We start from the raw sequence: 18,657 nt of genomic DNA, 5'->3' as shown, positions 1-18,657 counted from the left end.
ATGGGCCACTAGAGTAGGGATCAGCTGTTTGGTTTTGTTCCCTGGAGCACCCAGTGCCTGACACAGCTTAAGATGAAACAACTCTGAAACTACCACCAATGGATGGGAAAGGGCTTTGAATTCCAAGGGAAATGAGGAGGAGGAAACAAATTATGGCTGACACCGCTGCAAGGAGGAATAGCCCAAGTACTGTTCTGGGAGAGGCTCCATACACATGAGGAGTTAAGAGTCCGAACCTGAAGAAGTATTCATTCAGTCTTACAAACAGAAAGCAGTCTATAAATTGCACAGGAATAGAAATAATTTCTGGGTAAAAAACCTCTTACCTGGCTTATCCGTCCCAGAGGAGGGAAGAGGCCTGAGTTCTACGGCCAGATCTGCACGACTTATCATAGACACTCCCGGGCAAGGCTGCCACCTGTGTTAAAAGCCATTGTTCTTGAAGTGATTTCATTGTTGGAAATTGCCAAGGCAGTGTGAGTGAAGGGAGGAGGCTGTCCAGGCCAGTATGCACTGGAAGACCAGAAGTAGGATGGGCTGCTTTCCTTCTGAGCCTCTACTGTCTGCCCTGCTTCTATGGAGAAGGAGAATTGCAGGTGACATTCTTGATGAGTGTGCTTCATGTATATACAAAACGGCTACATTCCAAGGCTCTGACGTAAATGTTGGCCTTTACCAAACACAAATGTCTACATACAACACTGGGTCTGGTTAGCGGTAACGTTGAGAGCTGCTATGCAGGCATGAAAGATTCTATTTTTGACATTTTATTGACAAAACAGAACTCCCTTCCCTCCACCCTCACAGAGAACTAGTCTTGTTTCTCTTACCGGTAACATAACTTACCTGTTTAACCAAGGCTTGTGCTGGCATGCTGCAAAGGTAATTCAGATAGTAGCCTACCCCCTCCCAAACCCTCCAGTTCTGGTTTGAACTGTCCCTACACAAGGAATTGTGTTGCTATCTTATTCAGAAAAGCAGAAGCTGTAATAACAGTAATGGAACATACTAGGCTTTGGATATACTTTGTTGTCCTATCCTCATTAGCTCAAATTAGAATAAAGTTACTATGAGAGTTCCAGCATTCAGTCTCTTTAGAGGAGGAAGCGCCCCGGACCAGTGAGGAAGGAAGGCAGTCTGTGCTAGAACTTTGTCAACATTCCTTGCCTAATGCAAAGACTTCTTAGAAGACTGCAGAACTCAGAACATCTGAGAAACCAGAAAAAAAGATAAGATGAGGACATAAATCTGTATCAGGCAGGGGAAGGGAGAAGACTGTAAGGAAAGACCGAAATTGTGTGCTGTAAATGCAGCACCCCCCACACCCCCACTACTTCCAGAACCAGGGGAAACTCCAACGTGTCCTCTGTGGTTAATTTAAAACAAAAGGAGTATTTGTGGTTCCTCTTCCAAAGTTTTAAGGGCTTTGAGGACTAGCAGCTAGGGAGCCAAATTACATCCAGGAGACTCATGAGGGTATTTTCCCTCCTAAACCTGCACGGGAGCAAGGATGACAAAAAATTATCTTCCTTCTGTCTGGAATTTAGTTTTTTTATGAAAAGATTAGAAAAATCAAAATGACCAACTGCCACGATAATACTTCTAACCATTATTGGCACTTACCCTTAATTGGAGTCATTCTGGAAGAGTTCCCCAGCCCCTGCCCCTTTTAATTAGCCATTAGCATCCTGCAGGGCTAAGGAAGAAGTACAGCTGATAGGCAGCGAGCAAATGAGTGTACCTTTGGTCTTCACCAAATCCAGAGGCTGTTTTGAGTTCTGTGGACAATGGAAGCTTCAGTTCTTTGACATCTCTAGGACTGAAATGAACCAGAGCCACAGGTGACCTTGTCTGGAGACAGACAGGGTCTTCCCATCCGTCTTCTGGAACAGGCAGAGCAGGTAGGAGGTGACGGGAGCTCTGTGTGGTACCAACAACCAAAAGTGAAGATGAGGTGACAAAGGCTAGAAAGGAGTCATTTATTAAAAAACAAAAACAAAACCAACAAAACAACAAAAAACAAAAACAGCCCTCAGCAGAATTTGAAGACACAACAGAGGAACGCACCGTTCTGATCGCTTTATGACCCCATGACCACGCGACACGCACCACCTATGAGCTCTGTCCACGGGGAAGCACAGCACACCGGTTCATTGCACAGGTCAAAGCAGAGGCAGGTCACCTGCTGAAGGGAGAGAGCGGGACATGTGGGCCCTTCTCCCACCTCTGCTGTCAAGTAGCCAGGCTTCTCTCAGCCTCTACAATGGGCCATTTTTTATCAGGCCGGGGCTGCTGAGACAAAAGCAAGCTGACATGATCACACTAGTTACTACCAGAATGCTGGCTCTCCAGCAAAGACCACAGCACATGGTCAAATGCTAAGGGGACAGAGCAGCTTGCCGTGCCTGGAATGTAGGGCCCAGCTCAGGGGGGCATCTGACATTTGTCCCCAATACCCAGTTGTCACCACAGGTAAACCAAGACTATAATCACAACAGCAAGGACAGGATCATGTTGCTTTTTCCTTTTTTTTTCTTCAAGGAGTGAGGGCATGGAGAATACAGCACACCAATGAAACAAAAGGCCAAAAAAAAAAAAAAAATACAAAAACAATAGAAAATAGAAAAATGTATTTACAAGTAGTACATTACTATGATCAGAAAGCACAAAGACACCTGCTGCTATATTACATGCATTGGTTCAAGAAGAAACTACTAAAAACCCTGCAAGGGAGAAGCCTGTAAAAACAAAACAAAAAAAAGGGCCAAAAAGTTTGAACTTTTCATCCCTAATTGGCTACACTGATCAAAACCAAACGCGAGCCCCCAAAAGTCCATGAGTATATCAGTACGAATACTATACTGGTTTTTAACTGCACGTTCAGTTGTGGAGGGGAGAGACAGCAGCATATCCATATACAAGGAAGCCGGAGTAAACTGCTCTACATGCTAAAAATTACAGCAAGTCCCTGTCTGCTACACAGCATGATCTTAGCAGGTTTTAATTCTTGTTTATTCATATATATATTGATGTGTGCGTGTGTGTATGTATAAAAACCGTGCCCTTGTTCACTGCCAACACAACATCTGGGTGGACATGAACTCATTACAACAAATTCTTGTGTATGTTGTAAGAAGTCACTCAATGTCTGTGGATTTAATAAGTCACTTCACACCACAGAAAATATTTAATAAATCCAGAAAAAGGAAAGAATATAACGACAGAAGCTCTTCTGTCTCAGTTCTCTGAAACGGAGTCCCCCATAGGAAACTGGTCCCAAAGTTCTTGAGGGTTCACTGAAGAAACTTCGGTTTGCTAATATTTTTCATCCTTTTAGTGTTCAAAAGGTATAGAACGACTCCTCGCCGTGGTCAGTTTTAAACAGTCATATCTCCATCCCCCACAGGTAACAGTCTGGTGCAGGTTCATAAAAACGGGGGAGGAAGGAGCGCTGGGGAGGGCCTGTCACTTCAGGAGGGGATCCGCCTCTACAACGGCAGGAAGAGAAGAACCAAGCAGGGCTCCAGCACCTCGCTCCTGCAAACAAGCTCCCTGCAAACGCAAAATCCAGTCACACGTCAGTTCCTTATACAGGTGCATCTCCAAGTACCAGGCCAGCTCTAAGAGGAAACAAAACCACGCGTTGACAGAAAAGGACTCAGATGGTCATTCTGGTCACTCTCTGGGATCCATCATACTTCCAGGAATCGGGAGCTGCTGGACTTGGAGTGGAATGGCTCAGACCACATTCGCCGAAGGTCACCCTGGGGAAGAAGGAACTTTACTAAGTTACGGATTTAAACATGAGCCACACACATCTATGAGTCCTTTCTGATTCTTGATCTCAGATCAGACGGCTTCTGTGGAGAATCAAAGAACATTCAAATTTTACTCACTGAAAAGTAACCCACCATTCCTTGAAGAACTCACTAGAAGAGCTCTTAGGCCCCTCCAGCAAGAAGGGTGTGAGTTCTATCATTTATGACATGCTGAAGCCAAGTTAGTTTACCTCTCTGCTTCCTCCTCTATAAAACGGGGATAATACAAATCTTGTAAATCAGGTAATGCTCCAAGTCTAGCTGTAATCATACATTTCTTAAATATCTCCAATTTTTTTAAGATTTTATTATCTGACAGAGCACAAGCAGGGGGAGTGGCAGGCAGAGGGAGAAGGAGGCTCCCCGAAGAGCAGGGGGAACCCGATGTGGGACTCGATTCCAGGACCCTGGGATCATGACCTGAGCCGAAGGCAGTCGCTTAATCAACTGAGCCACCCAGGTGCCCAATATCTCCAAATTTTAATGCTGAGTATTAAAAAAGCTATTAGGTGACAATATGGTGCTGCTTTTAAGGGAAGTCTCTGTAGCTGGGCTCTAGGGATTTCAGTTAGTTCACCCATGACTGGGAGGCGTAGTAGTCTAACTCCCTAGCATTTTCTGCCAGTGGCTGCAACAGGTTGGAAGAAGTTGCTAATACCAGGTGAGCAAAGACCCACTGACCCACCATCAAGGTCAAGAGCTCCGGGGGCAGACCCACCTCCGCCAAGGAGAATACATACCCAAGTCCAGGGTCAATGCCAAATTACTGCTTTCACAGGTTTCTAACTGCTTCTCTCACCTTTAAATAGGCCATTGTGAGGAGTGGCAATAAGGTGAATGGCACCAAATAGAGAAGGGCGGGCTGGGCCGCTCGGTGAATGCGGGACGCCACGGTTGCAGTGAGCAGACCTATGAAGGGAGACACATTCGTGAGCAACACCAAGGTTTCAGCCCTCAGAGAGGACAGCCTGCTATCTGGCTGCTGCCTGCCAGGGTCTTGATCGGACAGCTCTCCTGTGACGCATGCCATCCAGTGGGATGCCCAGTGAGAGGCCCAGCTGGTGATCTCTGCCCAGCGTGGAGCAGCACAGCTTTGAAAGTCTTACAATTCCAAGGACCGGTGAGCGGCCTAAGCCACCCTCGGTGCTTAGGTTCCTGGTCCAAGCCCTCACTCTTCCGAGTGTGCCTGGTCCTCCTGTCTCATGTGGTAGGTAATGCCGGACTCAGAGGCAAACGAACTGGGGTCAAGTTCCGACTATGCTGCTTCTGCAAGCGGTGTCACCTGGGTCGGGGTGCTTCACCCCTCTGAGCCTCAGCCTCCTCTACTCTGCAACGGGGCTAACGCCACTCGCGCCACGGGTCTCTGAGCCTGAGTGCTGAAATGCACCACCGTGCTGTAGCCACTGGAGATGCAGACAGGTTCCCGCTCCTCCTACAGTCCCATTACGTGGGCCTCTCCCTGTCTGTGTAGAAGCGAGCTGGCTAGAGAAAGACTGGCCCAGGGAGAGTCTGAGGTTAGAGGTGACAGACATGTTAGATCACTGTTAGAACACCCTCCCAGAACGTTCTTCAGACATGCTGTTGGATAGGGAACTGGGCTGGCCAGTACACACAGCACCTGTCGTTCACGGGCCACTGTTGTTCTTTCTCTGTGGCTGTCTGCAACAGCAAACAGAGTTACTGCTCTCCTTCCATCTAGTGTCTGCAGCTGGAAGACCTGATTTAACTCCAGGGCTTGGAGGACAATCACAGAGGACATCACACATAGGCTCTCCGGCTCTCTCTTACCTACAAAGTATCCAATGAGGGTGCAGTGAAAGTAGGAGACCTTCTGCATGCGTCCGGAGATATTGGCGGGTCCCGAGGCACCGCAGGAATCACCGTTGGCTTGTTTTTTGTAATTGTCATAACGAAGGACAAAGCACAACAGGAGTCCAGGCATCACGATGTCCCCAATGCCCAACATAGAGAAATGACTGCCAGTGGAGCTGGAATGTAGTGTCATAGGTCAGGGATGCCACCCTCAACAATCCCATTTCTCCTCCTCCTGTGCAGAGTCGTCTGTCAGCTTTTTAAGAAGTTGGACTTATCTGAATGGGAGATGGAAATCTCTAGAGGTGAAACAACACTAGTTTTTAAGAGTTTAGAGATTATAAGCCACAAGAGTACTGGCAACAGACGTATTCAACCAGGCCCCTCACTGATTCAGGACAGCACCCCTAAAGTGACTGCTAAAGTCATCTGTTTAGGTACTGCCACCTCCAGAAATGTCAGGCAATTCAGTATTTGTCACACATTCGCTGCTGTGACTTTAAACAAGCACCTGACTACTATCAGACACGGATATTAAAGTAACACCATTTTTTCCAAGATTGTATCATCAGCAATTGTGTAATTTTAGCATTAGGACATGTTTTTACAAATGTTTTAGAAGTAAAAAAGATCCAGATTCTCCTGTTAATTTCCTCCAGCCAACTCTAAAATATGGTAACAGTAGTAACATACCACTGTTTGATAACATTAATCAATAATAAAAAGCAGAACCTGTATCATTTAATGATAAATCTTTCCAAGTCAAATCAGTATTCTCTTCATTTGTAAAGTGGAGAGGATGACTCTTCCAGTCTAGGATAAGAATGTTGATGACAAAGGCTAATCAAGGTTCGAACACAGAGGCACAGGGAGACAGTGTGTTCACTGTCACAACATGAGGCCCGACATGCCGGTCCTACCTTGGGAAGACCAGTTTTCCAGGCAGGGACAGGCGAGGAACATCGCGCCCAACATTGGGCCCCAGGTGGAGCTTCCGGGATAGAACGTCAAGGGGATTGTCAGCCGGTTGCGTGGCCACCTTCACCATGACATTGCTATTGAAGATGTAGGCAGAGAAAAACACCTGCCAAATGCCGAATGGAGAGACGTCTTTAACAGAGGAAGCTGGAAACAACCTGATTTCAGCATCAGCCCTCCTTGTTCTTAAGAGCAAAGTCTCAGAATACTGCAACATAAAGCTTTTTTGGCTGCAAGCTTGGAGGAGAAAGAAAATCTTTGCTCCCAGGGCAGAGAATCTGGTCTGCCTGCTCTCTCCCTCACCCCGAGAGACACACATGTACTATCTGTTTAACACGTCTCAACAAACAAAGGCGCGGACAGATGCCTGCTCACCTTTAACGTGTACAGTTCAGGACTAGAGGGGGTGATCATAGGCAGGAGGTACTCCAGCCAGCCAGCATTTGGATACTTACAGTTAAGAACTTTCAGGAATGAATGCTCCAATTAAACACAAGAGAGAGTGGTGGCTTCAGGGAAACAGACACTTACCCAAAAGACATCGTAGATTAGAAGCCCTGAGAGAAGCAGGCAGGACACCTTGAGGCTGGGCAGGCGGACAAAGGCGATCATGGCGACACAGAGACCCATGGCCAGGGCTGGGGAGGAGACCACAGACATTGGTCAGTGTGGACCAATGGGCTCATCCTCTTTCCACAAGCTATTCTGCTTACAAACCTAACAGTTTATAAGTCCCCTCAAAAATCAAGCAGCTCAGTTTAAGCCCCAGTTTAAGACATTTATACCCTACTTGCGCAAAGTGCCCACTTTAGACAATTTTGACCTGCTGGTCTTTGGGAACATCCCTTTTTTCATGTTCTTGGATAGTGCTCAACTGTATAAGACCCAGATTCTGTTTTGAATGATAAAAGCTCTCGGCCAAGCCCATTTTGGGACTTCTTAGCTCTGTTTCTTGCCTCCCCCATCCCTGAGAATCCTTCCTCCTTGCTCCTGACTTTACATGGTCTGCCCACACCTGAGATCACATCCCCTTTTATTTACTATCCTGGCCTTATTTTTTTTTTCCTCGCACCTCTGAAAATCTGACATATGCGCTATATATGTGTATTTAAATTCTCTCTCCTCTCAACTAAAATGCCAGGTGCTTAAGGGCATGGTTCCCTGCTGCATCCCACGAGACTAGAACAGGTCAGGCAGATGGTCTCTCCCTGCCTTCAGCTCTCCTCCACTCTTCTGAAACACAGGTCTGATTAGACCACATAGCTGCTTCTACACTTCCCGTGGGTTCCCACAGTGGGATGAAGGTCAAACAACTTGGCTGGGCACTGACAGGGATGTAAGGGAGGGTGCTCTCTACTGTGCAAGTCCCCTGCCCTCAGCATGCAGTGGTGTGGCCCTGTTCTCTAGCCACCTAAATATGATCACACCTCTCAACACCACTATGTTCCTTCCTGTTCTCCACAAAAGGCCCTCTTCAGGGAAGTCTTTCCTGATCTAATCAGATTAAGTCCCCCCCCCCCCCCCCCCATGATGCCACAGAACTTGAATCTCTCTCAACTTGTTCATCCATTCTCTAACAGTGTGATTAATTTATATAAAAGTGAATTTATTCCCTAAACTTGGTGCTCCTGGTAGACAGAAACCATGGCTTATTCTTTCTGCCCCAGCACTTGACAGAGTAGACATTCAATAAATATTTGCTGAATGAAAAAATTATGTTCTACTTTAAATTTCAAATTATTCTAAGGAAAGTAAGCAAGTAAGGCCATATTACAGATGGATATTATTTTAATAGAATTGGTAGTAAATTGTCAATACATGTAGCTAAGTGGGCAAATACAGCAGTTTGGTGGACCCTGGACACATCAATTCAAGTAATATTTGGTGAGTTCCTACTGTGAGAATGGTGTTGCACAAACAAAAGAGGAGAAAAACCATTCCCATCCCTGCAAGACAGCACTAAAACTGGGAAGAAGAACAAACGATCTCAATTCCCCCTCTGTCATTATTGTTATCAAGTGGTCACTAATCTCCATGGTGTGCACATTATATGTTTTGGAGAGATGTGGTCAAACATAATTTCTGATTTTACAATAATCTAGGATGTGCTCATTTTACTAGGGTCTCCTTTTTTATAAATTTACAAAAACAACCAAGGCCCCTGATATAATCAACCCATACCCATTTTTCAATAATGAGATTTTCCATTATAATGATCTTTGGAAACAAAGAGGGCTGTGCAGTGAATCAATACACAGGACACTGGCGGGGATAAGCTCAGCTGGCTTGAAGAACAACAGTGGTCAGTGGAGGGTGGGAAGCCCCAGGGGCAGACGCAGGGGTGATGGTGGTAGGGGAGCAAGAAGTGATCTGTTCAGGAACTTAGAAGTGCGTATGTGGAGTGCAAAGTGCATCAAGGGAACAAAGGAAGAAATGAAGGCCTGAGATGGACAGACAAGGGACAGGCATATGGCCAGTGAAGGTCAGTGGACTGATGATACCTGAAAGAGGGGTATGGTTAAATGTATATGCCTCTGTGACACACGCAGGTGACTGGTCCATTCCAGAACTTTTCAATTGATCACACAGTTACTTAATCCTAAACTGGCAGGAGCCTTTCCAGCCATATGGTCTAAGCATCCACTTGTTGCTTTGCCACTCCTCTTATGCGAATCCTACCCCACGTGAGAGGAAACCACCCATGGACAAGACAGAACTGCTCAGTAACAGGATTTTCCATGACTCCAGACAATGCCATTTGATCTCTCATCTTCCAAACTAGAAACTCTGGGTCCGTTTTCAGTTTATCACAGTCTTTCATCATGTACACTCACGCTGCAGCCATTCTGGTGCCACCCTTTGTGGTCACAGTACACATGCCTCCCTACACCTCTAGTTTGCCTCCCTACACCTCTAGTTTGGCGTGTGTCCCTTCCCACTCTGGCTCTCTCCCGCTTACTCTTCACTGCCACTGGAAGCAGTCACTGCGCATTTCCTGCATATGGGACTAGGTTCCCTACTCTGTGATGGATCCAGTCTAATCACAAGTCCCACGGCCTTGGGCACAATTCACAGGACAGTGAGGCTTCAGAGTCTGTTTTCCTTTGCTCCCATTCCTCAGCTACTCTTTCGTCTCCAGCTAAGCTGAGTGATACCCTCTTGCAGTCATGCCAACCAAGCAGCCCCACTGTGCTGTGAGTCCCACATGTGAAGAGGCAGAATGCATCTCCTGACTCTTTCAGACAGTAAGTATCCCTCCTACCCCCAAACGAATATTACCACAATCTGTCACATCCCTGAAACACAAGTATTCATCTAGTTTGCCTCTCTTTTTCTTCATGCTTTCATTTAAATAGCCCTTCAAAGTCTTACCTCCTCCTTAGGACTTTTCCAAGCCAAAATGAAGAGAAGCCGTCACTTTCCCTCATTCCATGCTGCTTGAGAAATTCAAGACTCTCCCAAATAGCTTTACTAACAATCTTAACTTTTGGTTAAATGTAAATTAACCAAAAGTGTTAAGAGAAGTAAATTATTAATCTTAGCCAGCTATCTAAAATTACTTTCAACGTATTATTGACAGAATCTGTGTGTCACTTTGCCTTCCATGACCAGTAGGGCCAGGGACAAAGACAATGACACTGAACTGAGCGAAAATGTTCTTGAAAAGGAACATGTAACCTATAGGATCTTAAGCAGTGCTCGGCACTGAAGGATCTGTAGACCTTTATCTTAGCCCTATGGGGACTAAATGCCAGAGTCTAGCATTTTAAAACAAGAAAACAATTACTAGATTTTTGGCACTGCACGTTTTCTAACCATAGATTAATAGCAAGTGTATTAAATGAGGGGCTGGACTAGACATCTGTTCAAGACTTCTAGTCCCTGAACTGGTTAGTGGATGTATACTGTGGACCTGGTTTAATGATCTTTGAACAGTAAATGTGTGTGCACAAGATTCATCAACTTTTAGCTAATGTACCATACCACCCATTGGTCACATTCTTTCAAGGCTTCCCAAATTTGAAAGGTTAATTTGCCAGATGAAGGTGAAAGTAGATTAAAAAAAACTCTAGGTTTATAGTTCAAGAACATGCTGAAGTCTCTTCTTACTATTAATGTTTTTTAGTATATAAGCTTGAAAATATACTTCATGCCTTGCCCTAAAACAACCACATTTATCACACTGTTTTCACTCTAAATTAACTTCAAAGAACAGGCTTTCATTAAGAAACATTCATTTAAAAAATTCTACTACCAAATTATCACTGCTTACGATGATTTTGATTCTGCAGAGACGTCTACAAAGATAATTTCCATGTCAGAGAAGAACAAGTTTCAAAACATTAAAGACCATGGCTAGAAAGCTACATTTTCTTAACAGCAGAAAACAAGTCACACACACATCAAACACTAGAGTCTGAGAATTTAAAAAAGCTCAAAGGTTTCCCTTTTTGGGGGGCGGGGAAGGGGGAGAACTCTATTCTTGGTCACAAGGGCAGTTTAACCAGTGCAAACCAGTAGGGAGAAGAGACTCCTAGACAAGTAAATTTTGGGGACCAGCAATACTGACAGAAGGTGATATAAATGTCTACACGTTGGGGCTAAGTGGGGTTTGGGGAACCTCACTGACATAGAATTTTAGCTATCAGGTGAATTTCAGGATGGAAATGTATTTCTCATAGTGATCACTGGGAAAAGAAAGTTGTCTTGTAAGGGCAGCTCTCATTGACTCTACAGTCTAGAGGAAATCCTGTAGTGCAACGGACTCTGCAGTCTATCTTATCTCATTCTTCTGTTAGTGAATCTGGTAAGCCTGGCCCTGGCCCTGCCTGCAGAAGTACAATGAGCAAACTTCTGCTGACTTGTTCTAAAGTATGTGTCTCAGATGGCTGTGTCAATCAGTGTATTTTGAAAAGAATGTCACCTTCCAATGCCAACCTTTTCTTTTTTAGTTACATACTACGAGAAAATAGGTATTTTTCTGTTCTACGCAATGCTTGGGAAGAGTAGAGATGAGAGTATAAACAACACATCATTTGCTGCTTCGAAAAGTTACCTAATCTTTTTGGGTCAGCAGCTTGGTAAACTTAAAACGCGTAGCAAAACCTATAAATAGTATCCTGTGTGTCTGGACACATGAATAAAGAGTTCCCTGAAAGCAGAGCCACCGAAAGTAAGTGGGGTTATAAAGAACCTCGGAGGGGGCTGAGAGACTTCAAGTTTAATACCATCTGTCATCATCTGGACTTTGAGTCTGCCAGCTTTGGGACTAATCCGTCTGGTTAGGTGACGACTGTCTTATATTACTCTAGTCAAAAAAGTGGCACCTGAAGCTTTTGTCGTCTCATTTAACATAATATTTGTATAGGGAGATCATTTATGTGTAATATATATGGGAGTGGACTCTTCCATTTAAGGACATCAGCATAAACACTTTCTTTTAAGAGTATATAGCTAACAGTCCTCCAGTCATTTTAAACGGACTGAAATAATCTGGTTTAGATATTAACCAACCAGCATTTCTAAATAGTTTTTGTTCAGAAGTAGTAGAGGAGAAATATCTGTGCTGCTTGTTTCCTCATCAGGAAGCACTGGTTTAGGTGAGGTTAAAGGATATAATCATAAAAGCAGCTATGAGGCTGATTTGGACTAATATTTACTATCCCTACTCCAATCATTATCATGACTAAGACTCCTTAATTTTCTATAACACAGATTTAAAAAGAGATTAGGCTCTATTAAAGTCTTTCAAAATGACCTATATGCTTTTAGGTTAAGTCATTCTGAAGAAATCAAGAGTCAATCTCAGGAAAACTCAAATGTACACACCTGGTATTTATCAGTAATGCCTAGTATATAAAAATAGGCCTTCACTCTTCTACTGTAAGCTGGGCAAGCAACTTGTATGACTTTAGATGTAACTTCTTTTTCTCAAACTTATTCTTTTTTTTTTAAAGATTTTTTATTTATTTATTTGAGAGAGAGAGAATGAGAGAGAGCAAGCACATGAGAGGGGGGAGGGTCAGAGGGAGAAGCAGACTCCCCGCCGAGCAGGGAGCCCGATGCGGGACTCGATCCAGGGACTCCAGGATCATGACCTGAGCCGAAGGCAGTCACTTAACCAACTGAGCCACCCAGGCGCCCTCTCAAACTTATTCTTTATCAACCTCCACAAGCACTGAAGTATCAAACAGCAATCCGTAGGAATACTGAAAGCACTGATACTCGATTTGGGAAAATGAATAGTGCTGGTAACCACTTAAAAACACTGCATACTTCAGGATGCTTATACACATTCCAAAGCAAATGGTCACAGAAATGTTTTTTACAAGGCAATTTAAGAAGCTAAAACAAGTGACCAAACCTGTCAGAAATCAGCATATGTGAATACCACACGGTCAGGCATTGGTGATTTTGACTCTGTCTTCCATTCCAACTCATTAAAGGTCTCTATATAAATCTAAGAGGTAATTTGATCCGCAACCTCAAGGAACTACTTTTGAGTTTCAATAGGTTGGTATATGGTAGGCACTCAAAAAAAGCAACGAACAACAACTATGACAATAAATATATACAAATTATGTGTTTATAAAATTATAAATATATAACCACTGGCAACCACTCACCTGTTCTCCATCGCTGTAATTCTTATTATTTTTTTAAAAGTATTTTTTGCTGAAGAAGTTTATCAGATACTTGTATGGTTTACAATTTGAAAAGTCCTTTCTCCATAATTATCACCTTGGGTTAAAATAACGTGCCATTTTAATATAGCTTTACAGAGCTCTCAACCCACTTGAAAGCCTGTTCCCTCGTAATATTCCATTTCACCATTTAACTTGGCACACATAAATTTCAAATCCCTGAACTAGTCAAAGTAAATTACGAGGGAAAAAAAAAAAATCCCTTGAAACAAAAGGATAAGTTTTTAGTTTCCTCAAGGTTTAAAATTACTTCCTTATCAAGGTTATATTACTGATCTGGATTGCACACACACATGCGCACACAATTTAAAATCCTTTTTGTCAAATTCTATCTGATTTGACCATGAGCAGAACATTGTGACACAAATGTTTGCTACTCCTGAATTGAGACACGGACAGGGAGCATCCTCTGGGTGGCTCTGTGCTTAGATGACACTGAGTGACAGTTCTACCATAGCTGAGTCATCCTCAGAGCTGCGAGGACACAGTGCCTTAGTAAACAGGAGCCTCCAAAGAGCCCTGTTTCCAAAGTCTTCATTAGCCTTGTGTTCACTTGGAATGGGTAATAGGAATAAGTGCAATCTATACCCATCATCTGATTTTCAAATTCCTCCCTTAAATATTCCTTAGATAATATTACAAATTGTATAAAATTGTCTTTTGTATTTCAACTTCCTTCTCTTCTGAAACACCAGAAGAAAGGAAAAAGTGAACAGACCTTGTAGGGCAGAACAGTTAGACAAAGCTTCTTGAAATCAGGAAAGTGAACTGTGAAAGTGAAAGTAAGGACTGAATGAAAAAGGAGGTGGAGAGGCTTATGTGGTCTTTAAGAAAAGTTTTAAAATGTCTTAAGGGAGAGAAAAGAATAATGGGGGATTTTTGGAAATGTCCCTCCAAGATACTCTGATGAGAAGTATGAAATATACACAAGAGTTCTGTGACTGGGTAAGGGACTTCTCTGAACCTGTTTCCTCTTCTGTCAAGTGGGAACAACAGACGTATCTACTTCAAAGACTTTTCAGGATTAAATGAGATAATCCATGTAAACATCCAGGAAAGTGCCCAATGCATAGCACTCAATATATGTTAGCTCCTCCTGCCATTCTTAGTTCATCCTTATCATCATCATCAACAAGGAGAGATTCTCATGCGCTACAGGCAGGAGTGTAAACTGCTACCACCTTTCTGAAAGGCAGTACAGTAATAGAGAAAAAAAAATTTTTTTAATACAAAAATCCTCTGATCTAGGAATTTCGTATCTAGGAACTCATCCACAGAAATAATCATATTAACTAATCTGACATGTGTATCCAGAGGTGGAACAAGAATGTTTACCTCAGGGTTATTTATAACAGAAGATTAAAAGCAATCTAAGGGTCCAGCGATAGTTAAGTAACATAAAATGGAATACTCTGGAATTATTAAGAAGGATATGCTATACCTTTATGTAATGATATAGACATGTATTTATATCATTACATAAAAAGTCTATCGTATATAACACATATATATTTATATATATTGCAGTATTATTCCATTTATGTAAGAAAGTATAGTCTCCACAAAAAAGTGTACATGAATGTTCATAGCAGAATTATTCATAATAGCCAAAAAAAGCGGAAACAACTGATGAATGGATAAATAAAAGTGGCATAGCTATGCAACTGAGTAGTACTGGCCAGAGAAAGAAATGAAGTACCGATTCAGGTTATAGCATGAGTGAACCTTGAAAACATCATGCTAAGTGAAAGAAGGCAGACACACAGGTCATATAATGTATGATTTTATGTGCAATGTTCAGGAGAGGCAGATCCATAGAGAGAGAAAGTAGGTTAGTGGATGCCTGGGGCTCCGGTGGGGGAATGGGGAGTGACTGCTGGGTATGGGGTTTTGGAGGGTGGGTGATAAAAATGCTCCAAAATTGACTGTAGCGATGGTTGCACAACTCTGAATATTTAAAAACCACTGAGGGGTGTCTGGGTGGCTCAGTCGGTTAAGCGGCTGCCTTCGGCTCAGGTCATGATCCTGGGGTCCTGGGATCGAGCCCCATGTCCGGCTCCCTGCTCCGTGGGAAGCCTGCTTCTCCCTCTCCCACTCCCCCAGCTTGTGTTCCCTCTCTTGCTGTGTCTCTGTCAAATAAATAAATAAAATCTTTAAAAAAAGTAAAAAATAAAAAAAATAAAAACCACTGAATTGTACACTTATACACTTGTACATTATTCCTCAAAAAGCAGTTATTTAAAAATATCTTTAAAAAGTATCTTAAGAATGTGCATAAAAATAAAAAACTCAGCAATATGTAACACTGCCTAAGGACACCTAATATTCACAGTAATCAGCGGAAATATTACTAAAACACAGAAAGCAAAGGAAGGGAGGACAAATTTAACTGTATAAACTACATTAAAACTTCAACCTTTCACATGTTACTCACCATCCATGAGAAGCCAATGGCCAGTGAGAACCCAAATAAGGACGAGCATGACAGACAGAGAGAATGATAGTAATTCAGCAGCAGTGAAACGCCCACAGCAACCAAAGGAAATCCTGGAAAACACACATCATTTATTGGACTAATAGGCAATACATTATATTTCAATAACCAAACTCTACCTTGGTCCTTCATGATCAGAGCTCATAATGGCCAGATGAGAATAGCAGGCAATACCCACACACCCGGAATTTGAAAATACCCAAACCTCCTTGGAGTAAGCTACAGAAACTCAGAGGAATTAATTATACTTCTGCACCCATCTGATATTATACTTTTTATCCCAAATTATCAGCATGGATGTTTAGAAGTTAAAGTGACAACACCAATCTTTGGAGAATTAAGTACATTATAGGGGAAGTTCTGTTCTTACGAGGAAAACAAAATGAGGAAGTATTGACCTTCAATTCACTGGGCAATGATGAATACACATTTATAAAAAAAACGGGCAATAACTGTATTTCGTTATCACTAATTCCTGGGAAAATCAGCTGCCCCAAGTGCCTGGTTTCCTAAGTGCATACAGCATCTCTGTTAGCACAGCATTTTGTTTCCATGGAGCAATGGCCTTAGGAGTTAAGGTGTGAAAGGTGTGAACCTAAGAGGCTAGTATATATTCTAGGTCACCAAAGATGAAAGGCAAAGAATGTCTGAGTCAACCACTATTTTCACATCCCATTAACTCCCTAGGTAAAGGAACGAAAGCATTGCTTCAAAGTAAAACTGCTCATCTTTCAGTAATCTAAGCAGGAAGCATATTTCAACAACTCAGACTTCCTAAGATTTGTTTACATTTCCTCTGCTATGAAAAGGTGCAAAAGGAAGTACCATCTCCCAGTCTTAAAGATCAAACATCTCCCCCCTTCCCAGTCTTCTGGCATTTGTGTGTTCTGGTCAATACCAGAAATTTAGACTCCTAACAATGCTATCAAGTATAAGATAAAAACATATAAATTAATAATTTAGAGGAAAATCCCAAGTCCTTACTTATTCTGAGGTGAACAGGGTCTTGTTAAATACTGGCACATCGGGAGGAGGAGGAAAGCAAAAGCTATTGTTGCAAGAACTAAAGAAAGAAAACATATGGTTAAGTTTTGTTGTTTATTTTCAACAACCATAAGAAAAATGGCATGACTTATGGAGACACTGATTGCCCAGAAAACTTTTCTCAACAAGTAGATACAATTAATTAACTAGAGACAAAAAAATGTCTTCTGTTAGCACTGTACAGATAGTCTTGAGAAGAAAGAAGTACCTGATTTGAAGTAGGGGAAGCAGAGACATCTAGGGTTTCTCATTCTCTTCTATCTTAATACGAAAAGAGAAACAGTGGGCCAGGGGATGATCTGACATGTCCAGCATTTTGCTGATGTTTTATACACTTCCATCACCTCTTGGCTTAAAAACTGATCAGGGGGCTGACAGTCAAATTACTTTGATTAGTTATCAACTGTGTCTGTCTACAGAAACATCAGTGGGGGCTGCAAATGACCACTCTGCCACACCGGATCTTCTGATAACCTCCCAGACAAGGAGCCACAGTCAGACTGCTTCTACTCTGGTGTCATAAAGCCCGCACATTTTCAAACCCTTGGTCTTTTGTTCAGGCTGTGCTGGCAGTCCCAAACTGATGCTATGTGTATCCCGTGGTTCAAGGAGAAGTGTGGGGAGAAAAAAACAGACTTAAGAAAAATTTGCATGGCATGGTATATAAATCTTAAGTTTTGAATGATGATTAAGAAGAGGTGAAAAAAATTCCTTTTAGGTTAATGTTTAAGAATAGAGAAGAAACTCATTTACCTGCTGTACATATTGTAAAAACTACTTGAACTGAGTCAAAGAAGAAGAACATTACTAGGAGAGAGACAGATGCTCCAATTGGAAGGAACAGGGCCTGGGTAGAGTCAATAGTTTGGATACCTGAAAGAGAAAAAAGAACATATTAACGACTTAAGTAACAGGCGCTATGCCCATGTACTCCAGAGACTTTAACACTTCTAGGGGTTAGTATGTAAGATATAGATTATCTAGGTCCTCTGATTCTTTCCTTCCCACTGAGATTATGAACTCCTTGCTCTCCTCATGGTGCCTTCATTAGCTACCTCCTGGTGCTAACAATGGTTGACAGGGTGCCAAAAAAAAAAAAAAAAACCACCCCAAAACAAACAAAAACAAAAAACGAAGAACATATACAGGTAGTAAAAATTCAGATTAGTTGGGACACCTGGGTGGCTCAGTCAGTTAAGCGTCTGCCTTCGGCTCAGGTCATGGTCCCAGGGTCCTGGGATTAAACCCTGCCTCGGGCTCCTTGCTCAGTGGGAAGCCTGCTTCTCCCTCTCCCTCCCTCCCACCTGCTGCTCCCCCAGCTTGAGCTCTCTCTCTCAAATAAATAAATAAAATCTTTAAAAAAATTCAGATTAGTCAACTTGAGTACATTTGTAGTCTCATTTGCAGGTCTGGTAAAAGAGGTGGTTTAAATCCACTGACTAAAATCATTTCTCATCATCTACGGATTTACTCATGTTCACTCTTCCCCACTGTTGCTGAGGATCAACTCTGGGTGGAGTCGGGGAGTGGAGGGAATATGACATCTGAAAACCGAAAATCAGAAGAATTATTTTAAGGAATAGGAGATAAATGGGAGAAAACAATTACTTGGGATACAGTAGGATTTAGCACATTGGTTTTCAGTTCTTGGGTTTCCAATTAGAATCACCTGGAGAGCTGTAACAATTACAATGCCCAGGCCCAACCCCAGATCAATGAAACTGAAATCTCTGGGGGTTAGCAGGCCCAGCTAAAAACCCCCACAAAATTTTATTTTGCATACAGAGTTGAGAAGCATTAATAAAAT

The 18,657-nt window shown here is 42.6% G+C and overlaps 1 protein-coding gene across 1 annotated transcript in view; it reads right to left on the bottom strand.

Moving 5' to 3' along the window:
- Positions 1-2,615: 2,615 nt before the first annotated feature.
- Positions 2,616-18,657, bottom strand: part of SPPL3 (signal peptide peptidase like 3) — a 139,665-nt gene continuing 123,623 nt past the window's right edge. The window contains exons 4-11 of the mRNA XM_032431559.1: positions 17,604-17,723; positions 16,791-16,869; positions 15,747-15,859; positions 7,140-7,246; positions 6,551-6,714; positions 5,607-5,806; positions 4,618-4,727; positions 2,616-3,764 (exon numbers count right to left, since the gene is read on the bottom strand). Coding sequence (XP_032287450.1) covers positions 3,693-3,764; positions 4,618-4,727; positions 5,607-5,806; positions 6,551-6,714; positions 7,140-7,246; positions 15,747-15,859; positions 16,791-16,869; positions 17,604-17,723 — 965 coding nt within the window. The 3' untranslated portion in view covers positions 2,616-3,692. The remainder of the gene's footprint in view (positions 3,765-4,617; positions 4,728-5,606; positions 5,807-6,550; positions 6,715-7,139; positions 7,247-15,746; positions 15,860-16,790; positions 16,870-17,603; positions 17,724-18,657) is intronic.

The sequence above is a fragment of the Phoca vitulina genome, unplaced genomic scaffold (assembly GCF_004348235.1).
Source record: "Phoca vitulina isolate PV1807 unplaced genomic scaffold, GSC_HSeal_1.0 scaffold46, whole genome shotgun sequence".
NCBI lineage: Eukaryota > Metazoa > Chordata > Mammalia > Carnivora > Phocidae > Phoca > Phoca vitulina.
This window is presented reverse-complemented; position numbering and strand designations above follow the sequence as displayed.